Source organism: Kogia breviceps, chromosome 15 (genome assembly GCF_026419965.1).
Source record: "Kogia breviceps isolate mKogBre1 chromosome 15, mKogBre1 haplotype 1, whole genome shotgun sequence".
Taxonomy (NCBI): Eukaryota; Metazoa; Chordata; class Mammalia; order Artiodactyla; family Physeteridae; genus Kogia; species Kogia breviceps.
Window position 1 is genome coordinate 75,287,429 of NC_081324.1, and position 17,600 is coordinate 75,305,028.

The following is a 17,600-nucleotide window of genomic DNA, read 5'->3' on the forward strand; positions in this document are numbered from 1 at the left end:
GAAATTGAGTTATTTGTAGTGAGGTGGATGGACCTAGAGTCTGTCATACAGAGTGATGTAAGTCAGAAAGAGAAAAAGAAATACCATATGCTAATGGATATATATGGAATCTAAAAAAAGACAATGGTACTGATGAACCTAGTTGCAAGGCAGGAATAAAGAGGTAGACACAGAAAATGGACTTGAGCACATGGAGTGGGAGGGCGAAGCTGGGGTGAAGTGAGAGTAGCATCGACATATACACACTATGGAATGTAAAATAGTTGGCTGGTGGGAAGCAGCAGCATAGCACAGGGAGATCAGCTCGGTGCTTTGTGACCACCTAGAGGGGTGGGATAGGGACGGTGGGAGGAAGATGCAAGAGGGAAGGGATATGGGGACGTGTATGCATATGGCTGATTCGCTTTGTTGTGCAACGGAAACTAACACAGTATTGCAATTATACTCCAATTATAGTCCAATAAAGCAATTATACTCCAATAAAGATTATACTCCGATAAAGCAATTATACTCCAATAAAGCTCTATTAAAATAAAATAAAAAGGACTGGCTTTTGCCTGTTGCTTCATATCGAGCCTCTGTCCCTCCTAGAGTCGTCTTTTGTACCTTGGGGTACCCGGGCCACAGTTGAGAGGACAGTGGTGTACCTACGAATCCACCCGACTCAGGATGTGGCACAAAGGTAGGCTCTGGGGACCCAGTTCTTGGCATTTGGTTGGAATTCTAGCTGCAGGACAGGCGTGGGATGGGATGGGGCAAAGGCGGGGGTGTTTCCTCCACTTCTCAAAGGGGCCATGCTTTGGGGACCCACTAGAATCAACAGAAGTGTCCAAAGTCAGAAACCTCCTGCCTCTGTTGTAAACCATGTCACATGTTCTACCACCTTGCAAACCCGAGCGAATAGAAAATCTGGGCATACTTGGTACACAGTGACATTTGTAACGCCATTGTGCAGAAAGAGAAACCACTGTACGACGCTGCCCTCACGCTCCCCAGGGAAGCCAAGGCCTGACCAGGCGGGAGCCAGAGGGTCAGAGACTAATTTCTTACCGATGTCGCGTTTGTGCTTTTGATCCTGAGACAGAAGAACCCTTGGCATCACTGTATTGTACCCATCAGTATATACCCCGGCCTCCTGCACAGTGAGGGCACTGAGACCCAGAGAGGATCCAACTTCCTTCTGACCTCATAGCAGGTGACCGGCAGAGCCAAGACCGACCCAGGGCTCCCGGGCAGGGGGCTAGGCGGCCACGGAGCTAGGAGACTGGGCTCTGATCGCAGAGGGTCACGCTTAACCCAGAGAAGGTGGGATTTCAGGCACCATGATGTTCCCAACGGTGAGGGGGCTGGAGGTGACATAAACAGGTGTCCTCACCTGCTCCAGCTGCCCCTTGGTGTCCTCGATGTCCAGGGCAGGTGGCCGCCTCTGGTGCTGGCACACGAGCTGGAACAGGTTGAGTGCTGCCATCCTGGTGCGTCCCAGGAGCAGGGCCTTCTCAGCCGCGGTGTTCTGGATCTGAATACACTTGGATTCCTGGAGAACACAGCCCCCTTCCCCATTAAGGTGTGAGCTGGCCTGAGGAGGGCTGGGGCCACACTCGCGCCCACTTCCCACCAGTCATAGATGCCTCTAGGTGCTATCAGGGAGAGGAGTGCTGGACTCGGGTGTCAAGTTCTCATAGGAAGGGCCTCCTGCGCCCTAAAGCGCTTTCCGATGCCTGAAACCCGCCCATGAGCGTAGCGTTGCCCCATATGGCACTCCTCCCGGCGGTGGGAGGCTGGGGTCCCGGGCGCCCACCTCCTCCCTGCGGCGGTACCCAGTGCAGCGTGCGCTCCCGCGCCGCCTCCAGTTGCTCCAGCAGTTGCGCTCGCCGCTGGCCCTGCCGCAGCAGCTCGTCCTGTCGGGCCTGCCGCAGCCGCTGCAGCCGCGCGCGCGCCTCCTCCAGCTCCGCGAGCCGCTGGCGCTCCGTGAGCCTCAGCGCCGCCTGCGTGTCGGCCAGGCCGTCGAAGCGCGCCACCAGCTCGGGGACCTCTTGGAACTGGGATGGGGTCGGGAGGGGGACTCACCGGGACAGCAGCCCCCCTGCTCTTCCCCGCCCTACCACCCCCCCGCGCCTCCTCAGCCCAACTGTGAAATGGGGGCATTACACAGCCCCCGCCCCAGAAGCGTGATTACTCCGACCCCTCCCCACCTCCCCCATCCAGCCTAGCTAAGCTTCACTGCCTGTGATTAACACTAAGTCACTGTTTCATTCAACTAACACTGAGTGTTTGGATTCCCCCTCCCCCCACCTGCCTGTGTGTCCTTGAGTAAGTTATCTTTCCGAGCCTCAGCTGCCCCATCTGTAAAATAGGATTGGCAATAACAAGACTCACTTCACTGCACCTTGGGGAGAATTCAAGAACAAAGCGTGTTCCTGACATACAGTTAGTGCTCAATAAGTGGTGACTCCTGGCATACAGTCAGCGCTCCAGTAGTGCACACTTCCAAAGCCGTCCCTGAGGCTGCCTGGGGCTGCACGTGGCGCTGAACACCGAAGCCTCCTGCAGGGCGCTCACCTCGGGCAGCTGCCCCAGTACTTGCCCCAGCAGGCGCGCGCAGGGCTCGAGGCGCCAAAGGCGGCGCTGCAGCCGCGCGCGCTCCCGCTGCAGCTCCTCCAGCTGAGCCCGAAGCCGCAGCGCCTCCGCCTCCCGGCGGCCCGCCCGTCGCCGCTCCTCGGCCGCCCTCCGCAGTGCGCGGCTGCGCCGGGCCTCGGCATCCTGGGAAGGAGGGATGGAGAGGAGGCCACGACCCCCAGGACTTGGGAGCCTGCGGAGCTTGCCGCATCCACTCCGCCCCAACATTCGCACGCTGAGTCACGGTTGCACACAGATGGCCCGCGGGCCAAGTCCCGCCAGAATCTCTGATTTTGGTCCCTCACTCCACTCCCACGCTTTTTAAAATGCTTCAGGCAGTGAGTGTGTATTTCCCACCACTCCCTTTTGTATTGGTAAGCCCACTTTTTAAGTTTAGGTGACCTGTCTGGCTCCTTTAGGATTGTGACGTTGTGACCCTCTGCCCTGCCTCCCCGCAGCAGGCTCCACCTACCTGCAAAAACTTTTCAAAGGACCCCTTTAACTCCTGCTCTTTCTGTTCCAATTGTTCCCACCGCTGTTTCAGGGATGCCTTCATAGTCTGGAACACCTGGGGGGTAAGGAGTGGGTGTCTGTGTGTGTTTGGGGTTTCAAGTCATCCAGCGCTTTCACGCTCACACTTAACCTCGCTCATCTTTTGCCCTTAATCTTTTTTTTTTTTTTTGGTTGCCCCTTGAGGCATGTGGCATCTCAGTTCCCCGACCAGGGATCGAACGCATGCCCCCTGCAGTGGAAGCGCGGAGTCCTAACCACTGGACCACCAGGGAAGTCCCTTTTGCCCTTAATCTTGTCACTGCACCCTTTCTCAAGTCCACCCGTGGCTCCCACCACCCACGCTGAAACCCAAATTCCCTCCTGTAGCCCCTGCGTGTCAGCATCCCTGCTCTTCCTTGGGGCCTCATCTTACCCTCTCTCCTCCGATACTGTCTTCTAGCCTCTTACCCACCTGTGTTTTGTCCTTGCCTTCCTGTCTTTGTAGATGCTTCACCCTCTGCCTGTTTCCCCCTCCTCACCCTGTCCCCCTTTGCTGGATAAGCCGACTTGCCCTTCAGCGGTCCCTAAGACCTCACTTCCTCCAGGAAGTCCTCCGTGACCACCCCTGTGTAGAGATAGGGACTTTCTTTGGGCTCCCACAGACCCTGCTCAGTGCTTCCCCCCTCACAGCCACCACCACCTGGACACTTGTCTGTCCCCTTCTCTAAGGTGTGAGCCCGTGAGGGCAGGGACTGTGGTGAGACCTCTAGATCCCAGTGCAGTGCCCTGCATGCAGTAACTGCTCAGTGCACCTTTATTTGCACAAACCACTGATCTCATTTGATCCCCATTTGACAGATGAAGAAACCAAGGCTCAGGACGGTGATTTGTCTCAGACCTTGTAGTAATAAGTTGGCTCCATCACTTTCCCATCTTTTTTTCCCCCATCTTTTCTTAACTTTTTGTCCCCAAAAGTTTCAGGGACTGCATTGAGTGGCTTACCTCCTTCTGGGCCCGAAGGCCCTGGTCCGCATCCACCAGTTCCTGCCTCTTCTCCAAGAGACGCAGCAGTGGCGGTGGGACGTGGTCCACATTCTGCCCCTGGATCTTCCTGGAGGGGCTCAAGGAAGAGGTGAGGGTGAAGGAGGCAAGAGTCAGGGCCCCCAAACTCCCCACTGGTGCCTGACATATCCCAATTAGCCACCTCCTGGCTGTTGAATTCTTCAACAAATTGTCCCGAGCACCTACTCTGTACCAGGCACTGTTCTAGGCACTGGGGATGCAGCCCTGATCAAGACAGACAGATCCCTGCCCTCCAGGAGCTGCCATCCCGCTGGGGGCCACAGAAAAAAAAGCGAGCAAGTAGTAATAAATAATGCTAGGACATGGCAGGTGCTAAGATGAAAAATTCAGCAGACTGAAGGAAATCTCTCAATAGGGAGATAGAAAAGTCTCTGTGGGGGGAACCTCTGACCAGAAACTTGAAGGGGAGAGGGAGGGAGCCACGTGGATACCGCAGGGAACAGATTCTAGGCCGAGGGAATGGCCAATGCCAAACCCCAAGGGAAGGACCTTGGTGTGTAGAAGGAGCTGCCAGGAGGCCAGTGCAGTTGGAGGGGAGGGAGGAGCAGAGAGATGAGAACTGAGATCAGGGAAGTTGTGAGGGTGAGACTGCGGTGGGCCGTGATGAGGGGGGACTTTGGCCTTGACTCTGAGTGAGGTGGGAGGCATGGGAGGGTCTGGAGCAGAGGAGGGAACCCCCTCTGGCTCCTGTGGGGAGCAAGGATGACAGGAGGGGCAGGGCAGCTGCAGGGGACCAGGGACGGGTCACAGGATAATGCGGAGAGGATGGGGCTCTGATCTGGGTGGGTGCAGCAGAGAGGTAAGGAGGGGTCGGTTCTGGATACCCCTGGAGAGCAGAGCTGATGGGGTGATGAGAGGGTGAGAAAGGAGTCGAAGGGGAGCCTAGATGCTGGAAGGATGTTGCTGGTAGTGGGCTGAGTGGGCAGCAGGGAGATCAGCTCTTCGCGAAGGCCAAGCTGAGACTGAGCTGCCTATTGACCTCTGCGGGGGGGGGGGATCCAGAGGGAGGCTGGGATCTGGGGCCAGGCTGACAGGGGAGAGGAGGGGCTGGACACAGCTCCGCAGGGTCGGCTGCGTAGGGGGCAGAAGGGATGCACTACCATTCCACTAGGCAAGGCTCTCCCAGCTCTGGTCCAGGGGAAACCCTCCCATCTGACTGATTCTTAGACTGAAGATGGGACCCCCGGCCACACTGCTGAAACAAGGCAGGCACCCCGGACAAGCTTCCTCCACCCTTCCTTTAAAATGCAGTTTGCAGTGAGAGGGGGCCAGAGCTCAAAGAGTAATGCCTTCCCACCTTGGATCAAATGGTATAATCTCAGCTGGATATCAACTAGGAATGGGGATCAGGAACAGATGAGAGACCTGGGCCATTGACCCAGCTCGGCCCTAACGGCCCCTGAGACCTTGCGGAAATGGCCATTTCCTTCGGAGCTTCAGTTTCTCCCTCTATGAAATGGGGGCAGTAATCCCCCATCAAGAACTGCCCGAGGAAGCCAGAAGCGAGAAGCCAGGGGTAGGGGGAAGGGAGGGATCATCCCGCTGCTCCTGCCCTCCTGTCAGCCCTCCCTGCCACTCCGCGCCACTCACGTAGACAGTTTCTCTTGCAACGCCAGTCGGAAATGTTTCTCCCAGGGCACTGCCATTCTCCTGGCAATTGCCCCAGGCTTGCTTGCTTGCTGGAGTTTTGCACTAGCCTAGAGGAGGCCCTGGAGGGTTCTGATGGAGGGTTTGCACGCTCAGTATTCCCGGAAGGCAGCCACCCAGCCAGCCTCGGTCTCCAGGGCAACCAACGACACAACATTCCATTGCCTGCCTGAGGCCTGGAGAATCCACCCCGGAGAGGGAGAGAGACGGGGCTGCAGGGAGGGGAGCATCTTCTGCCCGTTCTGGAGGAGGCTTGAACTCCCAATCTAAATTGGGGTGCAGTGAACAGGACGTGGGTCTCTTGGCCAAGAATTTGCCCCTCGGTGCCCCATGTCTGGTCAAACCTCTTCCTGGATGGGTGGGATGGGGCCTCACTAATGTGGCTGTGTGCTCAGATGTCTGTTCAGATGAGTAATTATTGGGCACCCACTGTTTGCCAGGTCCTTGGGGGGCAGGCATTCACTCCCTGGCAAGGTGCTGAGGTCCTACTATGTTCCAGCCCTTTGACGGTCCACTCCCATTGCTGGGGATGGCGCTACCCTAGCCTTGTCTCACGGAGCCCCCAGCCTGGTTAGGGAGATGAAGCCGAGGGGCCATCAGCACTGCCCTGGGGAAACCAACTTATGGTTTGGGAAGGGACCCATAATCTGCATTTGGAGGATGGGGTGTAGGGGAGGAGGTGACATAGTTTGCGCAATTACAGTGGGTCAGACACTGCCCTGAGTACTCTACTTACGGTATCTAATTTCATCTTTAAAACAACACTGCCGGGAGTGGTAATAGGGAAAAGTACCCAGAGTAATATTACAAATACTCATGTGTCCGCCAACTGGAAATAACAAACACGAGCGTCTTGTCCTCTTCGCTTCCAATCGTCTTATTTTTCCTTTTAAAATAATTTGTTTTTTCATGTAAGGGAATGTATTTTCTTTTTGTAGAGTAACACTATTTTAAAAAAATTTTTATTGAGGTAGAATTGATTTATACTGTTGTGTTAATTTTTCTGTACAGCAAAGTGATTCAGTTATATATGATTCAGTTATACATATATATGTATTCTTTTTCATACTCTTTTCCATTATGGTTTATCACAGGATATTGAATATAGTTCCCTGTGGTAGGGGAACAAAGTAGGACTTTGTTGTTTATCCATTTTATATATAATAGTTTGCATCTGCTAATCCCAAACTTCCAATCCATCCCTCCCCTACCCCCCTCCCCTTTGGCAACCATAAGTCTGTTCTCTATATCTGTGGGTCTGTTTCTGTTTCATAGATAAGTTCATTTGTGTCATATTTTAGATTCCACATATATGTGATATCATATGGTATTTGTCTTTCCCTTTCTGACTTACTTCACTTAGTGTGATAATCTCTACGTTCATCCATGTTGCTGCAAATGGCATTTCATTCTTTTTTTTTTTTTGCGGTACGCGGGCCTCTCACTGTTGCAGCCTCTCACTGTTGCGGCCTCTCCCGTTGCGGAGCATAGGCTCCGGACGCGCAGGCTCAGCGGCCATGGCTCACAGGCCCAGCCGCTCCACGGCGTGTGGGATCTTCCCGGACCGGGGCATGAACCCGTGTCCCCTGCATCGGCAGGCGGACTCTCAACCACTGCGCCACCAGGGAAGCCCTTTCATTGTTTTTTATGGCTGAGTAGTGTTCCACTGTATATTCTTTATCCATTCATCTGCTCATGAACATTTAGCTTGTTTCCATGTCTTAACTATTGTAAATAGTGCTGCTATGAACACTGGAGTGCATGTACTTTTCAAATTAGAGTTTTGTCCGGATATATGCCCAGGAGTAGAATTGCTGGATCATATGGTAACTCTATTTTTAGTTTTTTGAGGACTCTCCATACTGTTTTCCATAGTGACTGCAACAATTTATGTTCCTACCAACAGTGTAGGAGGGTTCCCTCTTCTCCAGACCCTCTCCAGCGTTTGTTTGGGTTTTTTTCCATAAATTTATTTATTTATTTTTGGCTGCATTGGGTCTTCATTGCTGTGTGCGGCCTTTCTCTAGTTGCAGCGAGCTGGGGCTACTCTTCATTGTGACGCACAGGCTTCTCATTGCAGTGGCTTCTCTTGTTGCAGAGCACGGGCTCTAGGCGTGCAGGCTTCAGTAGTTGTGGCTCACGGGCTCAGTAGTTGTGGCTTGCGGGCTCTAGAGTGCAGGCTCAGTAGTTGTGGTGCGTGGGCTTCGTTGCTCCGTGGCATGTGGGATCTCCCCGGATCAGGGCTCGAACCCGTGTCCCCTGCCTTGGCAGGCTGATTCCCAACTACTGTGCCAGCAGGGAATCCCCCAGCATTTGTTACTTGTAGACTTTTTAAATGGCCATTCTGACTGGTGTGAGGGGGTTAGAGTAACACTGTTTTAAAAATACTATAGTTACTGTAATGCCTACATCATTTAAAACAACCCCCAAACATTTTGTTAGAGCATATTAAAAAAAAGAAAGATGGAGCTAAAATAATGTACATTTTGTCTTTGAGCATTTTGCATTAAGTTGTACATACTATTTTTCTGCATAAATTGATGCAAAGTTACAAGATTCATCATCTAAGTTTTCTTGATTTAAAAAATACTGAGGTAGAATTCACATAGAGTAAAATTCATTTTTTTTCCACATGCAGTTCTATGGGTTTTAGGAAATGCCTAAAGTCGTGTAACCGTCACAGTTAAGATGCAAAATGTTTCCATCACCCCAAAAAGTCCTCATGTCCCTTTGTAATCAACCCTTGTCCCCACCCAGCCCCTGGCAACCACTGACCTGTTCTCTATCCCTATAGATTTGCCTTTTCTAGACTATCATCCATGGAATTTATATACTTAATAGCCTTTCGAGTCTGGCTTCTTTCACCGAGCAACATTCATTTGAGATTCACATTGACGTGTGTATATTGACATGTATTTTTCACTGCTGAGTAGTATTTGATAACATACTATAGTTTATTTATCCTCCACTTGGGTTATTTCTAATTCTGGGCAATTATAAATATAGCCTGTTTCATGTGCAGTTTTTCTTTGTGAACAGAAGCTTTCATTTCACTTGCATATTTACGTAAGAGTACGATTGAAGGGTCATACGGTAAGTGCATATCTAACTGTATAAAAAACTGCAAACCTGGTTTTCCAAGTTTTTATATTCCCACTAGCAATGCACGAGAGTTCTGATTACTCCATCGCTTCACCAGCAGTTGGTACTGTCAGTTTTTGTAAAAGTCATTCTAAGAGGTGGGTAGCTGTATGGATACGGCTTTTCTGTTTAAAATCTATTTATCGCTGTGTTGGGTCTTCATTGCACGAGGGCTTTCTCTAGTTGTGGAGAGCGTGGGCTACTTCGTTGCAGTGCGCTGGCTTCTCATTGCGGTGACTTCTCTTTGTTGCAGCGCACAGGCTCTAGGCGTGCGGGCTTCAGTAGTTGTGGCACGCGGGCTGAGTAGTTGTGGTGCATGGGCTTAGTTGCTCCGCAGCATGTGGGATCTTCCCAGACCAGGGCTTGAACCCGTGTCCTCTGCATTGACAGGCAGATTCTTAACCACTGTGCCACCAGGGAAGCCCAAGCTTTTTTATTTACAGATAATTGTAGATTCCTGTGCAGTTCAAGAAATAAAAAGAGGGCTTCCATGGTGGCTCAGTGGTTGAGAGTCTGCCTGCCGATGCAGGGGACACGGGTTCGTGCCCGGGTCTGGGAAGATCCCACATGCCGCGGAGTGGCTGGGCCCGTGAGCCATGGCCGCTGAGCCTGCGCGTCCGGAGCCTGTGCTCCGCAAAGGGAGAGGCCACAACAGTGAGGGACCCACGTACCGCAAAAAAAAAAAAAAAGAAAGAAATGAAAAGAGAGATTCCATACTGCTTCACCCAGTTTCCCCCAGTGGTGACATCTTGCACAGCAACAGTCCAGATCACAACAAGAATATTGACATTGATACAATCTACCCACCTTATTCAAAATGCTCAGTTTTATAAGAACGTGTGTGTGTATTTAGTTCTATGCAATTTTTACAATTTTATTTATTTATTTGGCCACATAGCCGGCTTATGGGATCTTAGTTCCCTGACCAGGGATCAAACCTGGGCCACCGGCAGTGGAAGATCGGAGTCCTAACCACTGGACCGCCAGGGAATTCCCTCATTCTATGCAATTTTATCACATGTCCATTCCTATGACCGCCACAGTCCAGATACAGAGCATTCATCACGAGGATGCTTCAAGCTAACCTTATATGGCCACACCCATCCCCTCCCTCCTGCCTCCCTAATCCCTGGCAACCATTCATCTGTTCTCCATCTGTATTACTTTGTCATGTCAGGGGTGTTGTATAATAATTGGAAGCATATACTATGTAACCTTCTGAGATTGACTTTTTTCACTCAGCATCATTCTCTTTCTTTTTTTTTAATGTATGAAATTTTATTTTTTATTTTTTAAAAAATATTTAATTACTTTATTTATTATGGCTGTGCCGGGTCTTCACTGTGGCACGTGGGATCTTCACTGCATCATGTGGGATCTTTTAGTTGTGGCATGTGGACTCTTAGTTGCAGCACGCATGTGGGATCTAGTTCCTTGACCAGGGAATGAACCCGGAGCCCTTGCGTCGGAGGGCATGGAGTCTTACCCACTGGACCACCAGGGAAGTCCCTCAACATCATTCTCTTGAGATCCATACTGGTTGTTACAGGTGTTTGTCTTTTTTGACTGCTGAGTAGCATTCCATGGGATGGACATACCTCAGTTGGTTTAATCACTCATGTTGGAGGACATTTGGGTTGTTTCCTATCTTTGGCTATTATGAATAAGGCCACTGTGAAGATTCCTGTCCTGGTTCTTGAGTGAACATAAGTTTTCATTTCTCTGGTATAGAAGCCCAAGAGCACAATTGCTGGGTTGTATGGTAAGTGCCTGTTTAGGGTTTTTGTTTTTGTTTTAAATTAAGAAACTGTCATATTCTTTTCCACAATGGCTGCACCATTTTATATTCCCACTAGCAATGTGTAAGTGAGCCAGTTTTTTTCTACATCCTCACTGCCATCCGTATTTTTTGTTTTAGCCATTCTGATCCGCATGTAGCGATATCTTTGTGGTTTTACATTGCATCTCTCTACTGGCTAATGATGATGAACATCTTTTTATGTGTTTGTTTGCCATCTGTGTATCCTTTCCAGCAAGATATCTGTTCGTGTCTGTTGCCTATGTCCTAACTGGACTGTTTTTTAACTGTCGAGTTTTGAGACCTCTCTGAGTATTCTAGATACGGGTCTGGATGTTCCAGATAGCCCTCTGTTGGATATTTTCTCCCAGTCTGTAGCTTGTCTTTTTATTCTCTTCACATGGTCTTTTGCAAAGTTTTAAATTGTGATGAGATCCAATTCGCCACTTTTTCCTTTGTGGATTGTGCTTTTGGTGTCGAGTCTAAGATGGGTTTTGAACTCAGGCCATCTGGGTGTGGAGTCCACCCTCTTAACCACAACACTCCAGATAGAGTTGAGTCTTTTCTGGATCTTTTCCTCCTTAGACCCATTCCCTTCCTTCCATCCCTAGGGAATACCATCATCTTGAAGCTGGTGTGAATCTTCTCTTCTTTTAGAGGTGGTTTTTTTGACAGTGTTTATTGAACACCTTCTATGTGCCAGGCACTGTGTGAGGATACAGCAGTGGATAAGATAAAACCTGCCTTCATGGGTCTTAGAGGCTAATGGGGATGCCAGATGAATCAAATCACCCTGCAAATATGTCATTACATGCTGATAGAATTGCCAGGGGAGGTGCAGAAGTGCAAGGAGGGAGTCAGGGAGGCCTCCTTGAGGAAGTGACATGTAAACCCAGACCTGAAGGGTGAGGAGGGGTGAGTAGAGGAGAGGAGGGGTATTCCAAGTATTGGGAACAGCATGTGCAAAGGCCCTGAGGCAAGAGGATATGGCCTCTCCTAGAAGAGAACAAAGTTTTGTAGGTTGGTGTGCAGAATTCTAGGATGAGGGTGCAGGTCAGGACTGCACAGGGCCAACCAAGGAAGGGCAATACCCAGTCTAGAAGTGACAAACAGGGGATGGAGGTTCAGGGGGGTTAAGTGACTCCTCCGAGAGCACACAGGCTGAGAGGTGCTGGGCCCTGGGGGTTTTTTTATATACAGATAACCCATCCCTGCTTTGGAACTGCTCATGGCTTGGAGGAGGCGAGGTCCCTATCTTCAGAAGGCTGGAGCTGTGGCTTTAGCTCTGTGGCCAGTGGATCTACCCCCCAACCCCAGGCCTCAGCATTCCTCTCTGTTAAATGGGGCATTGCTTCCAAATGCTTCCGGGGCTCCCCTGACAAGCTGCTGAGGTAGGGCCTCCCCCCTGTCTCTGTCTCCATGTCCTGGGGGATGGGGTGGGTGGAGCTGCTAAGTGACAGCAAGACACAACTTCTCAGCTGGCCTTGCCCTTGGCCACAAAGCCACAAGCTCTGGAAATATCCACTCTCCCCCCACCCCCCCCCATTCCCCCAACCCCCAGTCTCACACTTGGGCAGCTTCCCCCTTCCTACTTCTCCGTTCCAAAGCGGGGGCAGGGGAGGGCACTCTGTGGAGTAGGGCTGAGGAAGGAGGAAGCCAGGGTGCAGCCTGCAGACGCACACCTGGTCTTCAGGCTGTGGGAGGAGGGGACTTACAGGCCCTGCTTCCTCGGCAGCCAGCCCACAGGAGGGGCTTTGGAAATCCTGCCCCCTCCTCCCACTGCAGCCACCTGTCCCACGTGGCTTCCTGCCCAGAATCGTGCCTGGCACTCACAAACGAGGCTTTGTGTTCCCGAGATAAAGAACACGCTCCTCACCCCCAAACTGGTCCCGGGTTGGTCTGTCTTGCCCCGATCTTGGTGGCCTCAGAAGGGATGGTGCCACTTCCCAGCAGGGGAAACTGACGTCTAGAGATACACAGGTCTGCGGACGCAGAGGAGGGGTCTGTCTCCCGCTTTGGGGGTGAAGGTGTAGCGGAGAGGTGGTGAGTTGGCAGCGTTAAGGCACCTGGAGAGAAAGGAAGTAAAAAAGTATATGACCATTGCCACAAGGAGAGAGGCCAGATTCCAGCCCTCGAGGGGAATTGGATTCTATTTAACCCAGAGAATGTCTTTTGAGTCCTCCTTAGGTGCCAGCTGGCGTGTGGGAGGCACTGCATGAATCAGTCATTGTCCCTGACATTTAGGAGATAAGACAAGCATGTAAATCCCCACAGAACAAGAGAACCAGAGACCAAGGTCACAGAGAGGTGCCAACAGGCGGGCAGTGGGGGGTGGTCATCACTGCTTTCCCTGCCACCTTCCAGGCTTCCCGGAGGCTGTGAGCAGAGCTACGAAGCAAAGGCAGCGGGGGCTTTCAGAGACCAGAGGAAGTACGAATTATTTTCCGATTATAATTTCGGATTAAAAAGAAGCACATGCCATTTTGTCAGAGAAAGCCCTCCAGTTCTGTGCTTGCTTTATTGTCTACATATCACTTCGTACTTCCCACCGAGAGTCTGTCCCTAGCTGCCCATTGCTTTTGTCTGTATCACCCTCCTGAGAGCCCATGAGAGCAGGGCTGGGCTGTGTGTACCTCACTGTATCCCCACTGCCTAGTACATAGTAGGTGCTCAATACACATTTGTTAAGTAAGAAAAGAATTTTGTATATAATATGTAAACATTTTATATATATGAAAGGAATAATATAAGAAAAGAATTATATATATATATAAAATACTTTATGGCATCAGTATCATGCCTATATAAGGTTGTATATACTGTGGTTTTCCCACAACTTGCATTTCTTCTTGGCTGCACCACACTGCTAGTGAGATCTTAGTTCCCAGACCAGGGATCAAACCCATGCCCTCGGCAGTGAAAGCACGGAGTCCTAACCACTGAACCACCAGGGAATTCCCTATGACCTGCTTTTTTTTTTTTTTTTTTTTTAAGCACTTTTCCTGTCATTAAATAGTCTTTAAGAACATAATGCCGGGCTTCCCTGGTGGCGCAGTGGTTGAGAATCCGCCTGCCGATGCAGGAGACACGGGTTCGTGCCCTGGTCCGGGAAGATCCCACATGCCGCGGAGCAACTAAGCCCGTGAGCCATGGCCACTGGGCCTGCGTGTCCGGAGCCTGTGCTCCGCAACGGGAGAGGCCACAACAGTGAGAGGCCCGCATACCGCAAAAAAAAAAAAAAAAAAGAACATAATGCCATTTGCAGCTATATATAGCTGGGACTTCCCTGGTGGTCTAAGACTCTGTGCTCCCAATGCAGGGGGCACGGGTTTGATCCCCGGTCGGGGAACTAGATCCCGCATGCGACAACTAAAGACCCTGCATGCCGCAACGAAGATCCCACAAGTAAGATCCCACGAGTAAGTGCCACAAGTAAGACCTGGCGCAGCCAAATAAATAAATAACTAAGCAAATATTGGAAACAACCCCCACAGCTCTCTAGTGTTCCGTGGCACTGCGCTCACAGTATCTGCACTTTATTTCACTTCACCCGTCCTAATCTTTATTTAGTTGTATCTGTGGGACTTAAACCAGGAAATAGGTGGATAAAGGAATGTAAAGGCTTTCCTGGTGGAAGGAGAGGGCAAAGGTAGTATCAGGGGGTGGGGTGGGGGGAATATGAATAAAATCGTAAAGGTGTGGAATTCAGGAATGGGGTCGAGAGGGCCACGCGGCCAGGGAATCCTGGACCCGGTGGTGTGTTGTTAAATTGCCTCTCCAAAAAAAATTGTAGTGTTTATTTGCTGATTTCCATGGTGCAAATTCTCCTCCCGTGGTTGATTTCAAGGTCCTGATGTGGCATTGCCGAACACGGGGTTGCAAAGGCTTGGGCACAGCTGGCTCTCAGGAAACAGTAGGAGCAGGCTTCAGCACGCCCCTGTCAGTGCCCAGGCCTGATCCCCACTCTGGGGTGAGAAGCCCTCTCCACTCTGTGTCTGTGAGCCCTCCCTGGGCCCCAGGCCCAGCATCTCAGAGGAAGGGGGTGGGACTCGTCCTGGGTAGTGAGGCCAGTCGGGGTGCAGGAGCCCAATCTTGAGATCTTGCTATCAGATTTCACAGCTGGGATGCAAAACCCCAGATTCCCCCAGCTCAGCCACTCGGAGCTGCACTGGCTCCACTGAAGTGAGGCCGCTCCATCCATCCCTGGAATTCAGGGCTGGGCCTGGCGCTCTGCCCCAGCCACAAAGTCCTTAGGACCCAGCCTCAGAGCTCAGTCACCCAGTGGGGCTCAAGGTCAGGCACAGTGGTGGGATCAGGATGTTCCATCATGGCCGTGACGCTTATGAGCACGTGCCGTATGCCAGGCTGTGCCGAACGTTTGACGTTTAATTCATCCCATCCACACGCAGCCTATGAGGTGGGTGCTAGTTTTATTCCCAATTTACCGATGAGGAAACTGAGGCACTGAGAGGGTAACTCACTTGCCCAAGAGCATCCAGCTCATACCTGTAGGTGCCAGGATTCAATCCCAGGCTGGCTGAACGCTGAAACCTCTGCTCTTAAATCCTCAGCCCAGTATCTCCTCCCACTTGGCTTTACGAAGCACCTGCTATGTGCGTCCCTTGGGCTGTAGACTATGTACAGAGTTGACAAGAAGATGATAGTGGGTTTGTCTTGAAGAGGCTTAGAGGATGGGGAAGGGGAGGCAGCTAACCATTTCTTGAGCACCTACTATGTGCCAACAATGATGCCAGGTGCCTTACACAGCCGTCTTGATGAACTCTACAACAATCTCGTGAGAGAGGTGAGACCCTTTCCACATGACAGCCCAGGCCTGGGCTCTCAGGAGCCTGCCTTCTTCTTTCCCAAATGGCCTCTAGCAGGTCACACTCTCTGGGCCACATTTCCCCCTCTGGTTCCTTGACAGGAGCTGCCCTAGGAGACCTCAAACCCTCTGCTGGTTTCAGGTCAAAGCTTCTCAGAACAACAGGAGGTAGCCAGGCCATTTAGAAAGTATGGAGACTGTGGCCACAACTCCAGGCAAATTGCAGGGTCAGACGCTGGATATTGGATAGGTGACAGAGCTAGCTCCCTGGAGGCCTGGCTGGCACAGTCCATAGCCTTTGTAAACCCCGCTGGGAGCCTGGGAAGGGGGGTCTGGGAATGTGACTTCCTGCTCAGCTCTGGAAGTTGGGCCAAGAGAGCTGATGGTGCTTTGGCTGGCATCCCAGGTGGCCCTAGGACAAGATCCCCAGGTCCCATCAAGGGTCCCTGGGGGCTGGATAGCCTATCTGAGGTCTCTTTTTCAGAAGAAAAAGGTTTCACCACAAGCTCCCACCTAGGTGAGTGGGGGCGGGGAGAGGCAGGACACCTGTCTTGAAGTAGCAGTAGCATAACAAGTACCATTTCCCCCTCCTGAGGACCTGGGGTAACTGATAAAGATTATGGGAGGGCTTTAACTACTCCCTCGGGGCTACCACTGCTCTGGAATCAACGGCTGCATCACCCCTCATACCCTATTGAAGGATGTTGTAATACTTCTAAGCCTTGGGGCCAGCCCTGCTAGGCCCATTTCCCAGATGGGGTAACTGAGGCCTAGACTTTGGAAGGACTCACCATAGGGAGGCCAGCCAGGGAGAGAATTCCAGGGATCTGAATTCCTCACCAGCCTGGCTGGGGTGGGTGTTGGGTGGGAAGTCAAGGAGGGAGACGGGGAAGCAGATCACGGGGCTGCTCCTGTGGCTGGGCAGGGCCCTTCTGGAATTGCCCATCTGGGCGTTGACTCCCGAACTCAATAAGTAGAGCCTTCACATTGGTGCCCAGCCCTGCGCTGACCCGACTGGAAGGAGTCCCTTCTGAGAACTCTTAGGCAGGTAAACAACAAACTCATGGGGAGAGATAGTGTGTGTGTTATCTGTCCTGGTACAGGCCTTTCTGGTCACATTATCACATTTAAAACTCGAAAACTGTGCAAACCTGGAGCTGTGGGAGCAGAGAAAAAGGGGAGAAAACCTCTGCCTGGCATGGGAGGACATCCCGGAAGACTTCCTAGAAGAGGTGATATTTGAGCTATGCCTTGAAGAACAGTAATAATAATAGCAAACACTTTCTGAAAACGTCTTATGTGCCTGTCGGTGTTCTGAGATCTGTATCTGCTTCCTTCATATCTGTTTTATCTCATCTAATTCTCTCAAAACCCTGTGAGCGAGATACTATAATAACATATAAACTGATGAGAAAACCAAACCAGGGCACAGAGAGGTTAAGAGACTTGACCAAAGACCACACAGCTACCAAGTGGCGGAGTCAGCGTTCAAGTCCAGAAAGGCAAATCAATGACTGACTGTAAGACCTTCCGAGTGCTATTTTTTTTTTCATATTTGTATCGATTTTATTTTATATGGAAGGAAAGCAGAATGTCATCCCAAAATGTGCCTCTTTTTTAAAGAAACATCTTTATTGGAGTATAATTGCTTTACAATGGTGTGTTAGTTTCTGCTTTACAACAAAGTGGATCAGTTATACATATGCATATGTTCCCATATCTCTTCCCTCTTGTGTCTCCCTCCCACCCTCCGTATCTCACCCCTCTAGGTGGTCACAAAGCACCGAACTGATCTCCCTGTGCTATGCAGCTGCTTCCCACTAGCTATCTATTTTACATTTGGTAGTGTATATATGTCCACGCCACTCTCTCACTTTGTCCCACCTTCCCCTTTCTCCTCCCCGTGTCCTCAAGTCCATTCTCTAGATGACTTTTATCATCGCTGCGGTGAGGCTCTTCAAGCCCTCCCCTCCCCCTCCGGCCGCGGCTTCCTCCCCC

General features: G+C 51.1%; 1 protein-coding gene across 6 annotated transcripts in view; it reads right to left on the reverse strand.

The window, feature by feature from the left end:
* The window catches only part of CFAP73 (cilia and flagella associated protein 73), a 10,299-nt gene extending 4,259 nt beyond the window's left edge, over positions 1-6,040 (reverse strand). For 2 of the 6 annotated variants that reach the window (XM_067014830.1, XM_067014831.1), the window contains exons 1-6: positions 5,782-6,040; positions 4,111-4,219; positions 3,089-3,184; positions 2,560-2,760; positions 1,818-2,039; positions 1,376-1,534 (exon numbers count right to left, since the gene is read on the reverse strand). In XM_067014830.1, coding sequence (XP_066870931.1) covers positions 1,376-1,534; positions 1,818-2,039; positions 2,560-2,760; positions 3,089-3,184; positions 4,111-4,219; positions 5,782-5,837 — 843 coding nt within the window. In that variant the 5' untranslated portion in view covers positions 5,838-6,040. Of the gene's footprint in view, positions 1-1,375; positions 1,552-1,798; positions 2,040-2,559; positions 2,761-3,088; positions 3,185-4,110; positions 4,220-5,781 lie in introns of those variants that run through there. The other 4 variants (XM_067014829.1, XM_067014832.1, XM_067014834.1 and 1 more) reach the window with 3 other exon arrangements.
* Between the last annotated feature and the right edge of the window lie 11,560 nt (positions 6,041-17,600).